The 20,518-nt window shown below is 39.9% G+C and overlaps 2 protein-coding genes across 8 annotated transcripts in view; both read left to right on the top strand.

The window, feature by feature from the left end:
- nhsl2 (NHS-like 2) overlaps positions 1-11,436 on the top strand; it is a 79,340-nt gene extending 67,904 nt beyond the window's left edge. For 4 of the 6 annotated variants that reach the window (XM_039668802.2, XM_039668805.2, XM_039668804.2 and 1 more), the window contains exons 3-8: positions 2,159-2,301; positions 2,784-2,973; positions 4,549-4,686; positions 4,993-7,485; positions 7,590-7,737; positions 8,328-11,436. In XM_039668802.2, the coding sequence (XP_039524736.2) occupies positions 2,159-2,301; positions 2,784-2,973; positions 4,549-4,686; positions 4,993-7,485; positions 7,590-7,737; positions 8,328-8,649 (3,434 nt within the window). In that variant the 3' untranslated portion in view covers positions 8,650-11,436. The remainder of the gene's footprint in view (positions 1-2,158; positions 2,302-2,783; positions 2,974-4,548; positions 4,687-4,992; positions 7,486-7,589; positions 7,738-8,327) is intronic. The other 2 variants (XM_039668803.2, XM_039668807.2) reach the window with 2 other exon arrangements.
- Positions 11,437-14,338: 2,902 nt separating this feature from the next.
- arhgap36 (Rho GTPase activating protein 36) overlaps positions 14,339-20,518 on the top strand; it is a 63,445-nt gene continuing 57,265 nt past the window's right edge. The window contains exon 1 of one of the 2 annotated variants that reach the window (XM_089128767.1): positions 14,339-14,804. In XM_089128767.1, coding sequence (XP_088984893.1) covers positions 14,712-14,804 — 93 coding nt within the window. In that variant the 5' untranslated portion in view covers positions 14,339-14,711. The remainder of the gene's footprint in view (positions 14,805-20,518) is intronic. The other variant, XM_039668808.2, reaches the window with a different exon arrangement.

Below are 20,518 nucleotides of genomic sequence, written 5' to 3'. Positions count from 1 at the left end.
TTACTGAATAAAAGAACCCAAACTTGAATGGTAGTGTAGATACAGTAGGAAGGTTATTGCTTTAATATAGCACAGCGTTTGGAAAAGTTAGGTTAGTTATGTATATTAAAGAGGAATTTGCTGTGTGGTTTGTGTGTGGAATGCTTTGCATGTTGGTCAGTGTTTGGCAAAACACTTGGTCTTGTTACAGCTGCAGGAAACTATTCATAACGTATTCCATAACACAACCCTCTTTTTTATATTTTACTTTGCTTTCCATGGGATTTTACACATCAGATTACATGGTTTGGTCCATCAATCTTAGCAGAGCATTCAGCAAGTGTTTCCCTGAGTAACTTAAGGTCTAACCTAGTTCACACTACGTGATTTTAAGCCCGATTTAAGCCCGATTTGCAAATCGTTGAGTCGCCGACAAGTCAGGGTGTTATCGCGTGCAAATCGCGGGCGATTAGCGGACGATTAACGCTCGCCAATCAGTTAGTGTGAAAGAGCCAACAACGCATCAAAGACAGCTCGCAGACAGCTCGCAGACAAGTCACCGAGCTCAGAAAAATATCTAGCATGCTAGATATCTCGAGCAGTCGCGCGACTCAATCTCAGTGATGTCATGAGTACAGCCAATCATAGCAACGCATGGGTTGAGGACACCAGGTAAATCTTACTTTTTCTTTTTTGCATTTTTTTTTCTCAGAGCAGATCGTCGAGCAAACAGTGTGCAGCACTAGTTTCTGTCTGACGTCCATATTCGCGTGTTGTGTTCTTCTCTGCAGTTTCGCGTCATTTCTGGTTCGTTTTATTGCGTGGTTTTTCGTTACAAAACATGGTTTCTAGACCAGATAGAATCGTGTTGTTGTCAACTCATTATTTGTTTGATTATTTTCAGGATTTAGACCGTATTATAGTACTGAAACAGCTCTCATTGAGTCACAAATGATATGCTCTTATCATCCGATCGTGGTTGTATCTCTATGTAGTGCGTTGTTAATACTCGTGTAGTGAGTTACCTCCTGTTGTGGATCAATCACGTTGTGTTGTGTGGTGTGAACAGAAACAACTTGAACACTCATGATTTCACTGAGAGCAAGTCATGTAGTGTGAACTGCACAGTTCAGCCCGACATTTTAAAATCATGTAGTGTGAACTAGGCTAACTGCAGGATTGTCTTTCTGTGTATCTCATTAGAGTGGCAATTTGAAAGCCATCTGGTCAAGTATCATTCCTGGAATAGAACTATCTTCATTCGGCATGATAAATCAAATCCCAACAGATATTGAAAAGTTGTGCATGTGGCAATGCACAGCTGTAGGCTGTAGATTTGCTGTAGTCTCACTCTTATTTTAGTGGAGGTTTAAGATTTCAGATGTGTGCTCTGTTCTGCTCTGTCCCAGCATGTGAAGAGGACTCTATACTCAACGAGGCTAAGCTTGGGGCTTGGGGCTATTGTTGACTCCGGAGGTATGCCATTGTCTTAGACAGCCCACCATTGCTAGGCAACCCCGAGTCTTAGAGTGCGGCATCCCAGTTCGGAAAAGAGGGATCAACCCCCCCACAATCACAGACCCAGACCATATTATTGAGGACTATTATTGATAGGCTGAATGCTTTTATACTAATATTAACATTTTATACTAAAAATAACATTTACTCTTACCTTACCCCTCAAACTAACCCTTACAGAATCCTGTCATCGACATTTTTAGAGTTAAATCACAACATGATTTGGCCGATTTATGAGCCTTTCAAGTAGAGGACAACTTAAATGTCCTCACAAGCCGGCCCTATTTGACATTTGAAGGCATTGATAAGTGAAAGTTCGACTCTCACGAGTATAGCCAAACCAGTACACAGTTATTGATCTGTAAAGGATAGAGACTTGGATAAGTGAAGGACAGTGTTTGTGTGTGTGTGTGTTTCTGAGTATATAGTGGGAGGGGTGAAAGAAAATGTTTTGGGGGATTAAAATGGCTACAAGAATGGGGTGGGGTCTTGTGAGGGGAGTCCTTGGAATGAATGCAATGGTAATCATTCTGTTTACAAGAGCCCTAGGGAACATTTCTGACAAAGAGGGAGAGAGATTTCATTAATTGATTTCAGTGTGTGTCTTAGTGCTGCTAGCTGCTACCTTTAAAACTAGCATGTTGTGTCTGTGTCTACTCAGATTTTGAGGAGCAGTTGTATGATAACAGAGTGACAGGACAGACATTCAGACACCCTTCCTCTCAGAGCTCGGAGGACACTTCAACCACTCTCAGCCGATCCCCTTCCTCACTCAACAACAAGAAGACGGAGTTCGTTTTTGTGGTAATGCTTTCTTTTTAGCTCTTACACTAATGAAAGTAGGGTTTTACTGAGCATTTTGAGGACACTGTATTTTGAAACTCGTTTGTTTGCTGAAAAAGCATTAATGTTTTTTATAAAGTTTGCAAATCTAATTAGATGTGGTTTGTCCCCTGAGTGGAAACAGCTACAGGCTTCTCTGAGTTGGTGGTTTTGAGTGCGTAAACAAACAGTGGTTTAAAAATCCTCCAAAATAATACACTAAAACATTATAATATCCCAAACTCAGTGTTTGAATATAAAGGAAATTATTTATTAGTATAAATGAATTAACTATGGATTATCATTCTTTAGTACCAGATTTACCAATTCTGCTATACATGCAGATTTATACTTAATACTTTAGTATATTATACTTACTAAACCTCAAAATCCATATTCAGAAGTGGTTAAGCATTTGAATTACTACATAATTCATTAAAAATACAAATTATTTCTCTCTTTAGCCTGCAAATAAGCAGGTGTGTGAGGATGAGACTACAACTTTAGGGGTTCGGGCGCAGGACCCGACCCCCAGCGGTTCAGAGAAGTCCCTTCTTGGCTGGAATGCCTCACTGAGTCCAGCTGTTGCAGTGAAACCTCGCTGGTACCTGGGCCGACATACTCCAGCTCACCTTGTACCCATTGAGATCACAGGTAAAGGTGACTTGGAATACCGTCATGTTGAGTATATTTGTATGCTATAAAGTCTTTTTAGAGTCTAACAAATACAACCTGTTTGAAGGTGTCATTGACATGTTAAGAACTTCGTTGCTTAATGGTTTACAACATTTCCCCATTTTATTAGCTGTATTAAAGTTTTTTTAATGGAATGTGTGTGTATTATGGAGTATGATTTTTTAAAATTGTGTACAGCTGATGTTCTGTACAAGTTTTGGGGGAAAGAAACTCAAGCATGACAAAGACTGAACAATAGTGTATCCCCAATAAGAAAGTTCTAGGTCACTTTGTTCTGGATGTTTTTGGTCTTGCAAATCATACCATCAACATCACCACAGGCAACCCCATTTCTTAATTATAATGTTCTCTTTCTCAAGAGTTTACACGTCAGATTAGATTGCTTGCATTCACATTTTGTATTTTAAATGTTAAAGCATTTGCTCCTTTCTCAAACTTTCACCCTTTTTTGTGTGTGTTTAAAGCTTGTGTTGTAGTGGTGCTCTTGCTCTCCTTCCCTCTGTCTCAGCTCTTAACTGTCACACACCCATCTCTCTAAATCTCCCTATTGACTACCTTCCTGTTCCCCTCTCTGGCCTGGACACAGTGGAGAGTTGGTTGGATCCATAAACACAGATAATGCTGAGTTTAGGCAGCCTGGAGTCTGATTCCCAAAGTGGTGCTGTTCTTCACCCGCTAAAGATAATGAACAGGTAGCTGTTGCCATGGCAACATGCAGCTCTCCCTCCTTCGCTTCGCTAGGAGGTGCAGAAAAAGCTGCATAGAGTGAGAGACAGACAGAAAGTGAATGAGTGAGAGAGAGAGAGAGAATTATAGCCGATGGGTGGGAGCAACAGGGATGGAGGACGAAAGATTTTGTTTTTTCATGTTTTGTTGGTATTTTCATGAATGAAGCCAGCTCACGTGTTGGGAGGTTTCGTTGGGTTTTTTCGGGTGTGAGGATGTATTTCTCCAATCCATGTAAAAAAACATAGTGAGAACTGGGCTTAATTAGCACATTATATTCAGTTCCTTTCATCATTGTAGAATGGTGGACCATTTATCACAGCACTCCCTCATGCACCGGATGTTTAAAATTATGAAACACCTAGCCCAGATCTTGAAAACACATCAGTGTTGTATTATCCCACAGAAAGGAAAGAAAGTTCCATAGATCTTCCATTGGGTAGTCCTTAGTCAATGCCCAGCTCTTGTTTTGATGTATTATCCAGTGTCCATTGTCTGATTTCATTTCTCCAGATCAATCTGGCACCATCTATCTCATGTTGGCTATTGCTTTTATTCATAATATACTTTTTTCTTCATAAATTTACCAAAATGCTTGTCATTGCATACTCAAGTCTGATTACGCGGTCATGGCTAATGTTTTTCAGCACAGTCATAACATGTATAGAATAATGTAGCTTTTATGCAACCATTTTAAGGTCATAAGAATAATTTTCTAAATAATTTTTAGTAATTAATAATTTTCCAATTTATCTGACTGAAGACTGTCAGTTAGCCTGACAGCTGGTATCTCATATCTTGCCTCAGGCCAGAGCTTTGATAAGCACTCTGCACGGCACAGCGAACTGCGGGCCCCCTTTAGAACTGATTCAGCGGTCAACCCAAAAACCGTTCGCCGCCCAAGGAGTGTGGTTGCAGGCCCTGATGTCACGCTGCACTGCCAAGGTGACTAACAGGAAGTTAGGCAAGTTACTGACAGGGTCTCAGAGTGCAAAAAGAAATAAACAGGAAAAGGACAATGGGCACTGACCAATGACTTATATCTAGAGTAATTTGTAAATTTAAAATCTAATGTTTGTTACAGCCACACAGAAGCTTTGACAAACTGTCACAGAGATTGTAATTTATTTTAGCTAACTATGTTCTGATTGAAATTAATCTTTCTTGAATCTTTCAAACATTCTACTTGTCTAAGAATGAAAAACTAAATTCTCTTTTTAAACTATTTTTAAAAAACTATTTTGTCTTTAGGTGACAGCAAAATTCTTGCTGTTGATCTAATACAAGGTGCCTGTTCCCCTGGATCCTCTCAACCCAGATCTCTGGAGCCCACCACCGAAAACACGGGACAACAGCATATTCCCCTTCGGAAGACACAGAGCGACCTGGAGTACAGTGTTCCCCCATCCCCGAAGACCCCATCAGGCATGATGGATCATGCCACTCTGATGTGCCCAAGCCCCTCCTGGAATGGCCCAAAAGGTTCCACTTTCTCTCCTTCCTGGAATGACTCCTACAACTATGCTTTGGTTACAAGCTCTGCTTCCAAGCAGCCAATTTCTAAAACTGGAATGCTAACACCTGGAGGTGAAGGAGGTGGTTTAATCTGTCCATCCCAGACCAGTTCAGGCCTCTCCATGAGCTCAGGGTCACACTCCAGTTCTTTCACCTCCATCTCGGAACCATGTGGGCAACGGGTGTACAGTGTGTTCACACAGGGGAGTGGGGTTGCCATAGGGAAACGGAATGACACAGAGGGGGCTTCCAATGCAGTCACGGGAAATAGCAAAAGTGAGCAGGAGAAGAGATCAGCCCGGTCCAATATATTCAGGTTCCGTGAACGTTCACTTTCAACACCAACAGACTCTGGATCATTTTGCTCAGCAGATAATATATGTTCCCCAGGTGAGGCTGTCCCTGTCGTTCCAGAGGGTGAGAGTTATGCCCTGCTATATCCGAGCAATAGCTCGGAGGATAGCACGAGCACTGATAACGTCTCTGTGACCACAGGTTCAGACTTTTTTCCAGATAGTCGACTGAGGTCCCGCTCACGCAGTATCTCACTAAAGAAATCTAAGAAAAAGCCACCGCCTCCAGTACGTAGTGTCTCCCTGATGAAAAACCTATCAGAGGTTGGAGGAATGGGCTCCTACCACAGTGAAGGGCGTTTCAGGGATGGCAGACCCAAGAGTCTCTTTATCCCTCGAGATCACCATGTTCAAGATTCATTCCAGCCTGAGTTCCTGATTGCCAAACCTGAGGACGACACAGATCAAGCCCACAGTAGTTTGGAGACATCTTCTGATATTTCTCAGCCTGCTGACAGGGAAACAGAGCTTGGATTTCCTCCTCACTGGCAGCTCAATGAGTGGAAGTCCAACAATGATCCCTACCGATCACTGTCAGGTTCAAGCACAGCCACAGGTACCACAGTGATTGAGTGCATGAAGGTGCGGGGCAGCTCAGAATCCCTGAATTCACCCTCAACCTCACGAGCCACGTCTCCATCCCAGCTCTCAATCGAGGCTGAGACTAAGGTATCCCCCTTCAAGCCCCCATGTCTCATGTCTCCATCCAGTGGCTACTCAAGCCAGTCTGAAACTCCAACCCCAACTATATCAAACACCCTCATCACTGGACCTTCTCCAGTTGGCTGCAAGATGCGGCCAAAGATTCCAGAGCGGAAATCTTCCCTCCCAGCTTCTGCAAAGGATAAATCACGGTCACGTCTTTCATTTGAACTACCTGCAAACTCTCAACTGGATTTGTCCTCAGTCAAACCCAAGCCTAAAGCCAGCCGACGCCATTCTGACACATCAACAGCCAACAAACCAGGCAAACTTAGCCCCAGTCAGTCTTCTCTGCCTATGGTTACCACAACAGACTTGAGAAACATCCGCCTTCGTTCAGTAAGCCGCTCGGAACTTGAGGACAGTCCTGATGGCTCTTCTGACATTATAGAGGAAGAGCAAATTCGAGATCTCAGCCCTCCTATCACCCCCTCTAATACAAAACAGTCAAAGCCACCAGTTGCAATGAAGCCGCCTCTACCTAAACGACCCATGAATTTGATGCTTAAATCTCCCTCATCCTCCCCTCTGGCACCTGAATCTCCTCCATCTTCCCCTGTGGACCGACCCATGCCTGTGGGTAACATCTATATGGTTGTAAGAAAGCCCAAACCTAAACGAACACCTCAGTCGTCACTCAGTACATCTGTAATAGCCCCTCAAGAGCCACTCTGCAGCTATGTACCTCCTCTCCCTGAGTTTGACCTGGAGCATGGGATTCCCATTGAGGAAGATCTTCCATCCCCAAGTAGCCCAGAGAGAGAGAACAAAAGTAAGACCCTTCCAAGTAGAATGACAATATCCTGTTTAGCAGAATTAGACAAAAGAAAGCCTAAGGTACCTCCTCCAGTGCCCAAAAAACCCAATGTCCTTCTTCTGCCCTCTCCAAGCAGCCAGACCAATGGCGGTGCAGAAAGGCAAACTCTACTTTCCGATAGCATCTCCCATTCGCCTACGAGTCCATCGGCATCTGAGATTGAGGGAGATTTGCTGAAAGATGAAGATCAAGATGATCCTGCAAAGCTAATTTTACATGGAAACCATACATATTCTGAAAGTTATGAGACCTTTGAAAATCAGGAGACTGATGTGGTAGTTGAAGAGAAGAGTTTAAAAGATTCAGATTCTCAACAAATTATGGAAACTGAGACACTTCCAGCAGAGACAGTAAAAGGTTAAATATTTGTTTTTACATTGTCAGTTAAACAAATACTGTTTTATTTAGATAAAGGCCGTTTGTGGCTTAATTTGTGTTCTTTTAAATATGCTGCTCCACAGAAACTTATGCAGAAACAGAAGTATCGGAAGAGAACAACTCTGCAGTTGACAAGACCGAACTACACATTACAGAGGAAACAGATGATGATGTATCTGTCCACACACCCACAACTCATACCACTGAGGACCTCTTCACCATCATTCACAGGTACAGAACTTGTCAAACATTCACACTGATTAATTTAACTATTTCTGTCAGACCAAAGTTACTCACAGTTTAGTGTAATCTGACATAATGAACACACATGCGGATATGGTCTGTTACCTCATGTTTTCTAGTGCAGTGGTAACAACTTAATTACATTTTTTTAATATAAAAGTAATCATGTGGAACCTTTTAATTTAAATCATCTTTGTCAATTAAAGGTATATTTGACCCTGTTGTACGTCACATGTAGGCTCACTATTGGCTGACGCTGGTCATGTGTGTGATTCGTGTGACGTACAACACAGAAGTGCTGTGCAGTCACACTATAGAGGATCCAGCTCTCAGATTTAATAAAAAATATCTTCATTTGTGTTCTGAAGATGAACGAAAGTCTTACAGGGTTGGAACAACATGGGGGTGAGTAATTAATGACAGAAAATTTGTAACTCAGAAGATCTTGATTGGTTTGATTGAGCTTGCTCATGAGTCTTTGTTTTGGGTTGAAGATAAGCTCTGCAGGGCAGTGGCCAGATTTGAGGATCCCTGGCGTAAACTTTAACAAAACATTTTTATTGTTCTGGCTTTCCTAGGTCAAAGAGGAAAGTTCTAGGTCGCAAGGAACCAACAGATTCTTTTGGAAGCAGGCAGTGTCTGGTCTCACCTGTGAAAAGCAGTAGCACAGACCTCCGAACTCTGGGCCTCGGGACCACACCTAGGTCAAGCTCACGAAATGAAAACTTTATGGCTCTTCTCCAGAAGAGGAGCAGCAAAGCCAGCAGTGGGACCCGAGTTTCTGCCATGGAGTTGCTGAAGAGCACAAACCCCTTGGCACGACGAGTCACTGAGTTCTCTCAGTCACACTCAGATGGGAGCGTGACAAACACACCAAAACCAGCTCAGCAGGACCAGTGATTCCACTTGTCGAGAACCACATGCTGGCTCTCAATATGGCTGGTTTTCCTTATGCTCCACTGCCCATCTAAACGGTTTAATTTACAAAGACCTCAAGCTGAAGGAAAGTGGGTTTGAGTTGTTGCTTTCAGACAAGGGGATCACACTGATGATGTAAAATTGTTGTGGAGTATAGTCAGTATTAAAGGAAACTGAAACCACCACTGATACAAAATTCTGGCATAGAAATCTGCTATTTTGGAAATATGAATGCGATGATGAAACTCTTGAATGGAAACTGCTTCAAGAAATATTTTCAACACTGTTCACTATTTTAGGTGCCCAGCCTATTTTTGTGGCCAAAGCCTGCTCTGCCCATTTCAGTGGTGGACTAGAAAGTGTCTTAGTAGGATAATTGTGTTTTAAAAGACTGCACAAACTCGCACAGAGAGAGAGAGAGAAACATTCCACAGAGGTTGTAAGCAAGGTCTGGTACCCATAAAAAATGAAGCACTTTCACCAGTACAGGAACTAGTTTACATGACAAAAAGCTATATTTGTTATTTTCCCTTTCTTTTTCGGTGTTATTTTTTCAAAAGATATGAAAGGCCATATAAATGTCTTCTTGAGTTTATTTAATCTGTACAAAACTATGTATACGACATATAAATATATATATATATACAAAAATGTAACTGCTTGATCAAAGACGCAAGGGACACAAAGCTGTCCATATCTGTGACAATTCTTGGGAAACTGCCTATTATTTTATAAGCTCACAGCACACAATGGATTGAAGTGGTAATATTGAACCATCATCATGCAATATACATGAACCACATCTAACAATCTTCCCTCACTAACAGAAGTGTAAACAGACAGCATATCGATACAGTATGATTGTGCCCAACATACAACAAATCAAAATTGACATAGACAAAACATACCTTAGAATAGAACATTTGTGGACGAAATGAGGAAACAACAGTAAGTTAACTACAGAAGAGGGGCATTGGTTTGGTGCTGGCCGTACATTGTGTCAAATCTCTCAGGGGTTTCTTTGCAACTCAAACCCATCTTGGCTACTGGTCAAACTGTGGCTACTTCACAGAGAGATTTTACTCGTCAACACAAAGTATCAGGGACGAGATTTGCTAAGGCCTAAGGACGGTAAAATATGACAGGATTCATACATCTCTCATTCTTGCCCCCACAAAAAATTAGACAATTCCAGATCATCTCACAAGACAGGATCATTCAAACCCAAGTGCAAAGCTTCTCACTTTGTCCATTTCAGACTATGCATCAAAGCTGAATCAAACCTGCCTATCTGTCTGCACTGACAGTAAACGCCTGTGAATGTTAAGAAAGGGTGTGGCAGAGCTCAACACTTTGTTTAGATTCAATTTTTGACCAAAAAGATTTTTTTTTAATGGTTGCCCTCCATGCAACTGCAAGATCGGATTGTAGATCGATGTTTGAATGCACAAAAACTTTGCAGACTTTGATCACTTGTGGTAATTTACTCAAGAACTCGAGTGGGTCATCTGTGGTAACTGACCACCATCCTACTTTAAAGGAATTTTGGAGACTACTGCAGACCGAGGATCTACAACAGGCAGCCGCAGAGACTGAAACTTCAGAGACTGCTTCTTCTTACCATTCCTTATGAAGCTCCCCTTCCTCATGTGATTGTTCTTCTGGCTCCCAATCAGACAATGGACAGAAACCTGGTGCTATTGAGCCAGAGCGCCCTCAGCAGTCCAGGAGAGTAAGTGCTTGGCAAAAATCTGTTCTAACTCTAGATATTCATCTTCTCAGACTAGTCGTTCAGGTATTCCGACAATATGAAAATCATAACATGAAAAAAGAAACAGAATACCACCACATTAAAATAGTGTGTGACACTTGTTTTAAATATTTAGTGAATGAAAAAAAAAAAGTCAGACAACCAGTGTTTATTTGCCTTGTACTCTGGCGTGAAGCCTCTGTGTTTTTAAATGCCTTGGTATTGCACTTCCGTAGAAGTATGCAGAGTTTCTTTGACTCTTTTTAGGATTTACTACTCTGATATTTATCACTACTCTTGTGTACTCTGTGCTTAACCCTATCAATGTCAACAGTACTCTCACAGGTACACGAAGAGGAGAGAGGGAGGAACAGTGGAAGGAGAAGGGGCAAAACAAAATAGAGAAATGTACCTTAGTGGACTGTTAGAAGCCCTGTGCATCACTAATGTAAATCCCACGGAGGAGGATCCATTGGACAGACATACTTTTGTTATAATCACATTAGTAGCAATTGACAAACTGACATGAAAAAGTGACAAATTCCTCTCTAGAGTTTCACTAACTTCACTCAAACCATTTTCTGCTCATCTCCTTTTTCCTTGCATAACCAATAGGGGTTCATTCTGAATCACATTTTGAAATACAGAGTGAAATGTCCCAACTAAGGGAGAAAAAAAAGGGGGTTTCTGAACAAGTTTGTTAACCATTTTGCTGTCAAGTGAAACTTTTAATCAATTCCTGTCATCGCAAGTTGACAACTCCCCGCATCACGCATTGCCAGATTGGATGGGAAAAGCTTTAAAAATTGCAGATTGCCCTGAAGGAATGGAAGGGTTCCTCAATGAAAATTATATTTTTGTTATTTTTTCCTTGGAAAGACATGTTAAAATGTGCATATTTTAGACCTCACCCTCCAGAAGAAATGAAGGTTGCTGTGGGATCTTTAATCAGCTGCAGTATGTCTTGCCAATGTGGTAAAATGTATATCATTAAAATAAATTATTTTTCTTGCATAACAGTCCCTGCAGTTGTGGAGTTTTTTTCTTTTTAAAACTACGATATACAATTCCTTTTTCTGGTGTTCCTATCCATAAGATTTTGAGGTCTTGGATCAGATTTCCCTTTCAAACTGAAAAGCACACAAAACATTATCTATTAGTAATTCTACAACAAACTTATGTAATGACTTCCATTATGATAAACCTGAGCAATATTGCCCCCTTGTGGGTTTATTTTTACTATCCGTTTCTGCTTTATCAAACCTCTGCAGCGAAATAGCAACGACCACAGCCACCGCGGAAGTTTCATAAACACCTGTTTTTCGCAGGGCACTGGAAAATGCTTCTGATCCATTAGCCTATATCGTGTGCCTACAGCAAAGGTCACTAAGGTACTTTGATCTAACTTCAATTTTTATATGTTGAGTAACCCAGTTCTTTTAGGGGTCAGTAAGATGGCTGCATTTATTTGATCACAAATACAGGAAAAACAGTAATATTGTGAAAACTTATCATTTAAAATAATGTTTTCTATTTAAATTTTAATGGAATTTATGGAACATTATGCGTATAATTCATTCATTCATGTGATGGCAAAGCTTTTTCAGCATCATTACTCCACATAATCCATCAGAAATCATTCTAATATGCTGATTTGATACTTAAGAAATATTTATAATTATTATTATGTTGACAACAGTTGTGCTGCTAGGCAACCCGTGACGTTCCGGGGCTGTTCACTTCCTTGGAATCGGATTTAAATAAATCTGCAGTTGTCAGGTGGTACAAGTAAGAGCTCTGTAAGTTATTTAAGTTCTTTATTATTCTAATGTTATGTGCTTGAGACATGAGGTAATTAAAGACGTCTCTTTATGACATTTGCTGAATCTGTTTTGAAGGAGGCGTGGCTTTGGAGATGCTCTGAAGGGAGGGATCTTATGATTTCAATGCTAGCTTGCTATTGCTAGCCGCTCCAAAATTGCCTACCCTATCTTTAAAGGGGTCATCGGCAGCCCATTTTCCACAAGTTGGTATGATTCTTTAGGGTCTTCGTGTAAAGTTTGTAACATACTTTGGTTAAAATTCCTCAATGGTTGTGTAAAACAACACCCTTTTTTACCTCCTCAAAAACAGCTCTGTTCACAGTGACCCGTTTCGGTGAATGTCTCTTTAAATGATAATGAGCAACTGCTCACCCCTCTCCTCTCTTCCTTGGGGCATGTTGACACACAAGACATGTAAAGTGATGCCATGACAACTTACTCAGGTGAAAGTATACAAATGGCTAAGGGTGGAAATATGCTAATGCCAAGGTGGTAATCCATCAGCCGGAAACTGAAGCTTCCTCTAGGGGCCGCCATTGTAGCAGACCATCACGTACTGTTAGCATTCCATTGACTCCCATATATTAATGTTCCAATAACGGATTTGTTTCAGATTTCAATTCACATTTGTTTTGGCACAGCTACTAGAAGGCTTACAACTGTCAGACAGGTTGCTCAGGTCACACCTCCGTCGTCAATCTCAGTTTGAGCTTGTGCTGTACAGTCAGCCATCAAGTGAGTGCTTCTAATTGGCTTCACTTTTCTCCATTGAAGTCTATGGGGTTGCTTTGTCCATTTCTTTTACTGTGTCTATGGCTAATACGGGAGTCGGGACAGTCCTTCAGTGGTCGTGGGAGGAGCATTAGCAATATGATATCATATTGCTCAGAAAATTCAAACGGCTTCATTATTGAGAGTGTTTAGGCTTTTTGAGGATTAAAAAAAGGACCGAATTGATTTTTTCCCATTGTATGGTGGTTGTGTCTAAACACTGCAAAAACACTAAAGTGAATTTGGCATCCGATGACCCCTTATCTTGTAGATAGGCTATGGGGATACATTTTTCGGTTACACTTTACAATAAGGTTCATTAGTTAACATTAGTTAGCTACATTAGTTAACATGTACAATATGTGAACAATACTTCTTCAGCATTTATTAATCTTAGTTAATATTAATTCCAACATTTACTAATACGTTATTAAAATCAAAGGTTGTATTAGTTAACATTAGTTAATGGACTGTGAACTAACATGAACGCACAATGAACAGCTGTATTTGTATTAACTAACATTAACAAAGATTAATAAACACTGTAACTAATGCATTGCTCATCATTAGTTCATGTTAGTTAATGCATTTACTTATGTTTACTAATGAACCTTATTGTAAAGTGTTACCCTTTTTTTCAGTATTCTTAGAAAGTACAAAAGAACAGCATTTAGTTGAAAGAGAATGTAAAAAATATTCAGTACTTCCTTGCAAAATAAAAGCATTCCTTTCTTTTAAGAAGTAAGAATGATTAAAACAATGTTGTTGTAGTAATAACTGAAAGAAAAACTATACTTTTTGATGAAAACAACATTTGTTCAAATGAAATGTCTTTAAGAAAGCTTTGCTATTGTTTTGCATATGGCTGGTCTGTACAGAGTACAAAAAGTTGGCCATTTATGAGCATGCATTAATTGTCTTCACAGAGGACTTTGAGCATACCTTTTGTAAATTATTTGACAGTACAGTAATATATTTTTTTTTGTAAATGTGATATAAACTATTACAGGGGCCATAAAATGTTAAAGGCAGATCTTTTTTTAAAGATTTATTTTATTTTATTTCTTTCGTTGTTTAACACACAAGATGACGCACTCACCATCAACTATTAAGAAATATGATCAAGTCATAGTAAGTCATAATACTTATTCTAGCATTTCAATCAGATCAAATAGGTGATGGAGCAAAGTTCAGCTATCATACTGCAATTACTACTGAGATAAAAGCTGGACAGACTTGAACCTTCAGACCTTTTTATGGCATGCGCAGTTAAGGATGTTGTAATGGCAGGATAAGTGAGACCTGATCCCAGCCCAAACTAATGCATTCCCAGTGCTTCCTGGTGCTGATCAGAGAAAAGGCTGAGAGCTTGTCAAACTCTGAGCAGCCAGTGGCACATTTCCTGTTGTTGACAGGCGAGGAGAACAGCAGAGGCTGCGCTGAGCTGCGTGCAGGGACTCGCATTTTATCAGCTGGGGTGCACACAGACACTCTTTCACAGGAAGAGCTGCTATCACTTCTCAGATACACAGACGCAGAGGAAACATTGACACTGAACCTCTTACCAACGGCCCAGAAAAAGGAGCTGCTCCACAGGTGGACTGACTCCCTCCATCAAGAGTCTGACTGAAGAAAACAAGTGGGAACTGCTTTATTATTTGTTGGGTTTTCAGCTGATCTGAGTGTAACCGGGAGGTGTTATGGTTTTGTTCCACATGGGATCGGATAAAACCTCATCTATACTCATGCAGGCTGAGGATCCTGTTCGCCAGGACATGCAGTTCTACTATGTGGTGAGTGGAGGAATTACCTACAGTCGTATGCAGATGTGTACTAACGCAGCGTCAGACTATATGATAATGTTTTATGTTCAAAAAGTAAAAAACTTTGATGCTGTTATAGTGCAGAAGTATTTATATTTTCCTGCACAGACACATTATCAATAACACAAGTGCCTAGTTATTAGCAACCTACATAATGGTTGTTCCACTGAATTATTTATATCTCTTGTCTGTAAATGACTGCAAATATGAATTATTTACAGCATCAGCATAAACCAATATTAATATAAGCCTATTTAGGGTCAGCAGGATTGGTAAACATGCGATTAAGCAGGTTGTTTGTATATTTCTGCACTTTGATTCATGGGTTGATCTCCAGGAACAATTTAAAAAAGGATATAAAACTAATATCTACAGTTTGTTGTACATACTAAAGGCTTTAAAAAAGCAAAGATTTCGGTATGTAGATATATGTTTGTAAATAAAGTAGCCCGTACGCATTGCAGTTTGGCTGCTAATGATAATTGTGGACAATCCAAAGATTGCAGGTTCAGCTCTGGATGTCCTGCATGTGAACCGAAGAGATGAAAACCCTGGCACTGTTGTTCTGCACCAAATTGCTCCACACGGACCGTCCTTGCAATTCTCGCGAAAGGTTTCTGCTAAATGACCTGTAATGAAGTTTAAGATCAATTCAGAATGAAGGCTTTGTTTCTAATGCTTGATTTAATTGGTTCTTCACCCGTTGGGTCGAGCCAATCTGAACAGTGCAAATTTAATTAAACTCATTGGGACATCACATGAGCTAATGAGCCAATATAGACTACACAGTTACCGAAATCTCAGGATCTGCGTCAGCTGATCCCACCATTTAGTTGCTCTTGGTGGCAAAGGATTAGGAAGTTGCTTCAAAAACAGTGCGCAGTGGAAAAGTACAAAGATTTGATGGATTGGCCAACATCTTGGACAGTGTGCAATATAATGAAGACCATATGCTATGAGTGTGAGTGTGGGGGAAGGGGTTCCCTTCTATTTCATTATGCTGTCAGCTGTCTACTGATAGCCATCGGCATACGTTAGAAATAGGACAGGTGCAAAACCAGCATTACTGTAAACATCTGCGCTAATTTACGCCCCGTGTCCAACAGCATTTCTCATATTTCAGTTGTTCTACCAAAAATAATGAACATTATGGCATTGCAAAGAGCTTTTATTGTGCTTTTACTAGCAAAGGTAAAACATGCAAGGGTCTATTCTCATGGGAGACAAAACAGGGCCACCCGTTTTTACATACTAAAGAGCTTCTGGATAATGATTAGAGTCATTATCTGGCGCTGCACATTCCTCTAATGCTAGTCAAGGTAAACAGATCCATGTCTCTGTCAGTGCTTAATCAATGAGGGGCTTCTCATCTCCACCTAATACTTTATAGATGTGTCAATAGAATTATTGCATACAGCCAAACATACTTAAAATCGGGATATGGTAATGCTGGAAAACTATTATTGCCAACAGATTGTGTCAGGGGATAAATACGTAAAATATTTGCTAGAACATTGGAAAACTCTCTATTGGGGTGTTGGAAGGATTGGAGCCAGACAGAAGAGGATTAGATTGTCTCTCTGTGTCTAGATTTACAGTTTGAACCAATAAAAGTAGCACAAAAAAAAAATGACACAAGTTCTTGCTTTAAAGGGATACTCCACTTTTTTGGGAAATAGGCTCATTTTACAACTCCTCCAGAGTTAAACTCTTGAGTTTTACCTTTTTTTTTGAATCCATTCAGCCGATATCCGGTTCTGGCAGTACCACTTTTAGCATAGCTTAGCATACATCATTAAAGGGGTCATGAACTGGCTTTTAAAATTGTATTATATTGTTGTCTGAGGTCAACTTATGACGTTCTCTTGGTTTTTGCATTCAAAAACATCAAAATGAATAAGTAATAGGCTATTTTGTACCCAAGTTGTGAGCCTTCCTGAAAAACGGTCGGTTTTTATGGGCGTGTCGCACTGAAGACTCGGAAATAAACGCCCACTGCTGTGAGTGGATAACAGTTTTGCATATTATAATGAGTTTAACTCACCCGTCGGTGTACGTGGGTGAAAACACTATGGGGAAAACGTCCAATGTTGTCAAATGGCAACCGGAATGATTCGCCCATACATGTTCAACCAAGAATCCGTTTGTTGCACAATTCCTGTCAGATCCAGTATAGACGGCACAGCACTGTTCTTTACTCTTAATCGTCTGCAAATCCAGTCTTGTTTACAAAACAATCCTCAGTGAAATGAAGCGAACAGACGACGATGTTTTACCCTCATCAGCTGGAACGTCATTAAAAATAAAGTTTATCCATGAAGTCCTGTTGGAATCAAGAGGAAGCTTATGCAGCGACTGTCTTCTTCTACAACCAGCCACTGCACAATATTCTGTATTGCTTGGTATAACGATCCGGTTTGTCATCACGAGGTAGGCATGTATGTTAGGCTACTTAGCTATGCGTGTAATACGCGATTTAGTGGGCGGGGCTAAACCGGCGGTGTTGAAGTAGGTGTTGATCTTCTTCTGCGGGGGTGGTGTTTTAACCCCTTCGACGTCATAGTTCCCCACTTTGAAAAACGAGTCGTTTTCAGAGGCTGGTGTCAATAAAAGCTTTTATTGGACTAACAAGGACGTTTTCAGTTCTGAAACTTACAGGATATTCTTATAATATGATTACCTCTTAGATGTCAAAAGCTCAAGGAAAATTTGATTTCTCAGTTCATCACCCCTTTAAAGTGGACTAGACCATTAGCATTTCTCAACTCTTCTGTAGTTACATCGTGCACTAAGACCGACGGAAAATGTAAAGTTGCGATTTGATATGGCTAGGAACTATACTCTCATTCCTGCATAATAATCAAGAAACTTTACTGCCATACCATGAGTGCAGCGGGCATAATGATATGACGCAGTGTCTGAAAATTGGCTACCTTCCGTCAAAATACCTACACAAACTTAGTCCCGGTCAAGTTGGAATTTATCGAGCTGGGGACTATTTTCAGACACTGCGTCATATCATTACGCCTGCTGCACTCGGTAGGTACGGCAGTAAACTTTCTTGATTATTACACAGGAATGGGAGTGTTCCTAGCCATATGTAACGGAGGCCAGCTGGTAGTTGCTGTGCGAGTAAACCTCACTCCCTTGATCTCAATAGGTGCTACAGAAGAGTCAAGTTTGGTCTTTTTTTTTTTTTTGGAGAAATGCTAATGGTCTTGTCCACTTCAATGATGTATGCTAAGCTATGCTAAAAGTGGTACCGCCAGAACCGGAGATCGGCTGAATGGATTCAATAACGGTAAAACTCAACAGTTTAACTCTGGGGGAGTTGTAAAATGAGCCTATTTCCAAAAAAAGTGGAGTATCCCTTTAAACAGCCAAACTCTACATGGGTTAGATTAGGAGGTTTAGTTTCACAGATACAGTTCAAGAGAGGTCCCTTGATCAAAGATGATTTATAAGCTCTTTGTGTCTTAATGCAAGGGTTCTCCAAACTTGTTTTTATAGGATCCATCTAGAGAGGTGTAGTTTTTCTTAAATATCTCTTAAATTTCCTCAAACACAAAAATGGTTTGATGAAATATGACTGGTAGAATGCAGTTGTTCTCTTAACTTATCCTTGTCATACTATTAGATTGGCTATGCTATGCTTATCAATTTCATGTCATTATCATAAGGCTTATGGTAAGCTACAAAAGAGTATAAACATGAACAAAGACACATGTGTAAGGTATACAGACAAAGAGGGAATATGCCTATATGTTTTTTTTACTTGATAGCACGTGCCGATGCATTGCAATGTAATATAATGATGCCCTGAAATGGAACTTGCCGTTCAGTAAGTGACTCATGTTGATTCAGTAGCCACTCTGATGGAATCAGTGATTTTGTCCAGTGAAGGGTTCATCAGACTGATTAAACTGAGAGGGTATAGCCAAATTCCTCATTACATTTTTTTTTTTTTTTGCTTCCTTGAAGGGCACCCCTGCTGAGAAATCGAGCATTGCTGGTCACCGGCTCAAGGCATGTTTTGCATGCTGGGGCCATCATGAGATGCTGGTTGCTGATTCTTGTTTTGAGATGTACACAAGCTCTTTTTATTGATTTTACCTAATTTGTGTACAGATCATTTGAAACAGGAGGCAATTCATTTGATGCTTTGAAATGATTTACCAGTTTAGCAGTGACTAATTAATAATGTAATCATAACTAAAACAATTAAAAATTTCAGTATTTCAGCAGAGGGAGCAAAAGAAATTGCAAAGTTATAATATAATTCAGTAAATACAGCCCATTCTCACCCCCAAGGCGTCACTTAACTGAAACGTCAAATATTGAAGCATGGTCAAAGGTGACGCCTTGGGGTAAGAATGCGTTGGTAAATAATGTTTTAACCTCATATTGTTTTTTCCTTTTAATACATCACAAATGTGTTAAATATACTGTATTCAAGCAAAAACATTGCTTGTCCCTAAAACACTCCTTGCACACAAACAGTTGGCCACTCAACCCAGCAAGACCATGCTGGTGAACCAGCTCTACCAGCTCTTTGCTTCAGAACAGCATGCTGGTCCATAGCTATACCAGCACTAGCCATAAACCAGCCTGGACCAGCATGAATTAATTTTTTTAGCAGGGACTGTGAAAAGGCGACGCCACACGGAGGGAAGTTCTCAGTGAGCATCTGAACTCCTTCAGAATTAGCAAAAGAATTCCTTCAAAATTAGCAAAAGCTTTGGTCAAAAGATTCATTTTATTTCAGATCCAAATTTAATGAATGCGTGTGATATTTAATGCTTGCTTGAAACATATTTTAGTTTGTTTAAATAAGTTTTGCAGGTAAGAAATAAAGTAAATGACTAAATGTGTTTCAAAAAGCCACATTATAAGACACAATTGCTCTTCCCATTTCAAAGGCTTAGTCTTTCGAAATAAGTATATGGAAGCTCACTTGGGATTGAAATTCGCTTTCTTTTTTTAAACGATTCATCAAAAGAATCTGCGCATAAGAGTATTTGTTCAATCAGACTGCGCAGTTCATGTTGTAGTTTGTTTTTACGTGTAGCAGTGAAAATTTGCAGCCATATTGCAGTAAACGCTGCTGTGACCTCTGAAATTCTGGTTTAAAAATACACATTCTGTCAGCTAAACATTAAGTTAGTACACTGTTTACTTCAGAATATTGTAGTTATTCAGAAGTAGTTAGTCAGTAGTTAGTTATATCATTATCAGTATTATATTATGTCAGTACCAATATTTGCTTTCAACCATGCACAAAAAAAAAAAAAAAAAACAACTTTTGGATGTACCAATGAAACACACACACAAAAACAGATTTTGCACATGCATAATATTAATTTACACGTCAAATTGATTAATAATCGATTAATAAAATATACATTCTGACATTAGAGGCTTGTGATTTAAAAATATACATTCTGACATTAGAGGGTTGTGGTTTTAAAAATAAACATTCTGACATTAGAAGGTTGTGGTTTAAAAATAAACATTCTGACATTAGAAGGTTGTGGTTTAAAAATAAACATTATGACATTAGAGGGTTGTGGTTTTAAAAATATCTGAATATTATATTTTTCGCACTGCCATCATTTGCTGTAGCCTATTCACAAACTGTTTGATGTTCATTGTGTAGCTGCTCCCTGAATCGTTGCGCTTATTCA

This window comes from Pimephales promelas, chromosome 1 (assembly GCF_988280905.1).
Source record: "Pimephales promelas chromosome 1, fPimPro1.hap1.1, whole genome shotgun sequence".
Lineage (NCBI taxonomy): Eukaryota > Metazoa > Chordata > Actinopteri > Cypriniformes > Leuciscidae > Pimephales > Pimephales promelas.
The sequence above is the reverse complement of the archived record's forward strand: the minus strand, read 5'-3'. Positions and strand labels throughout refer to the sequence as shown.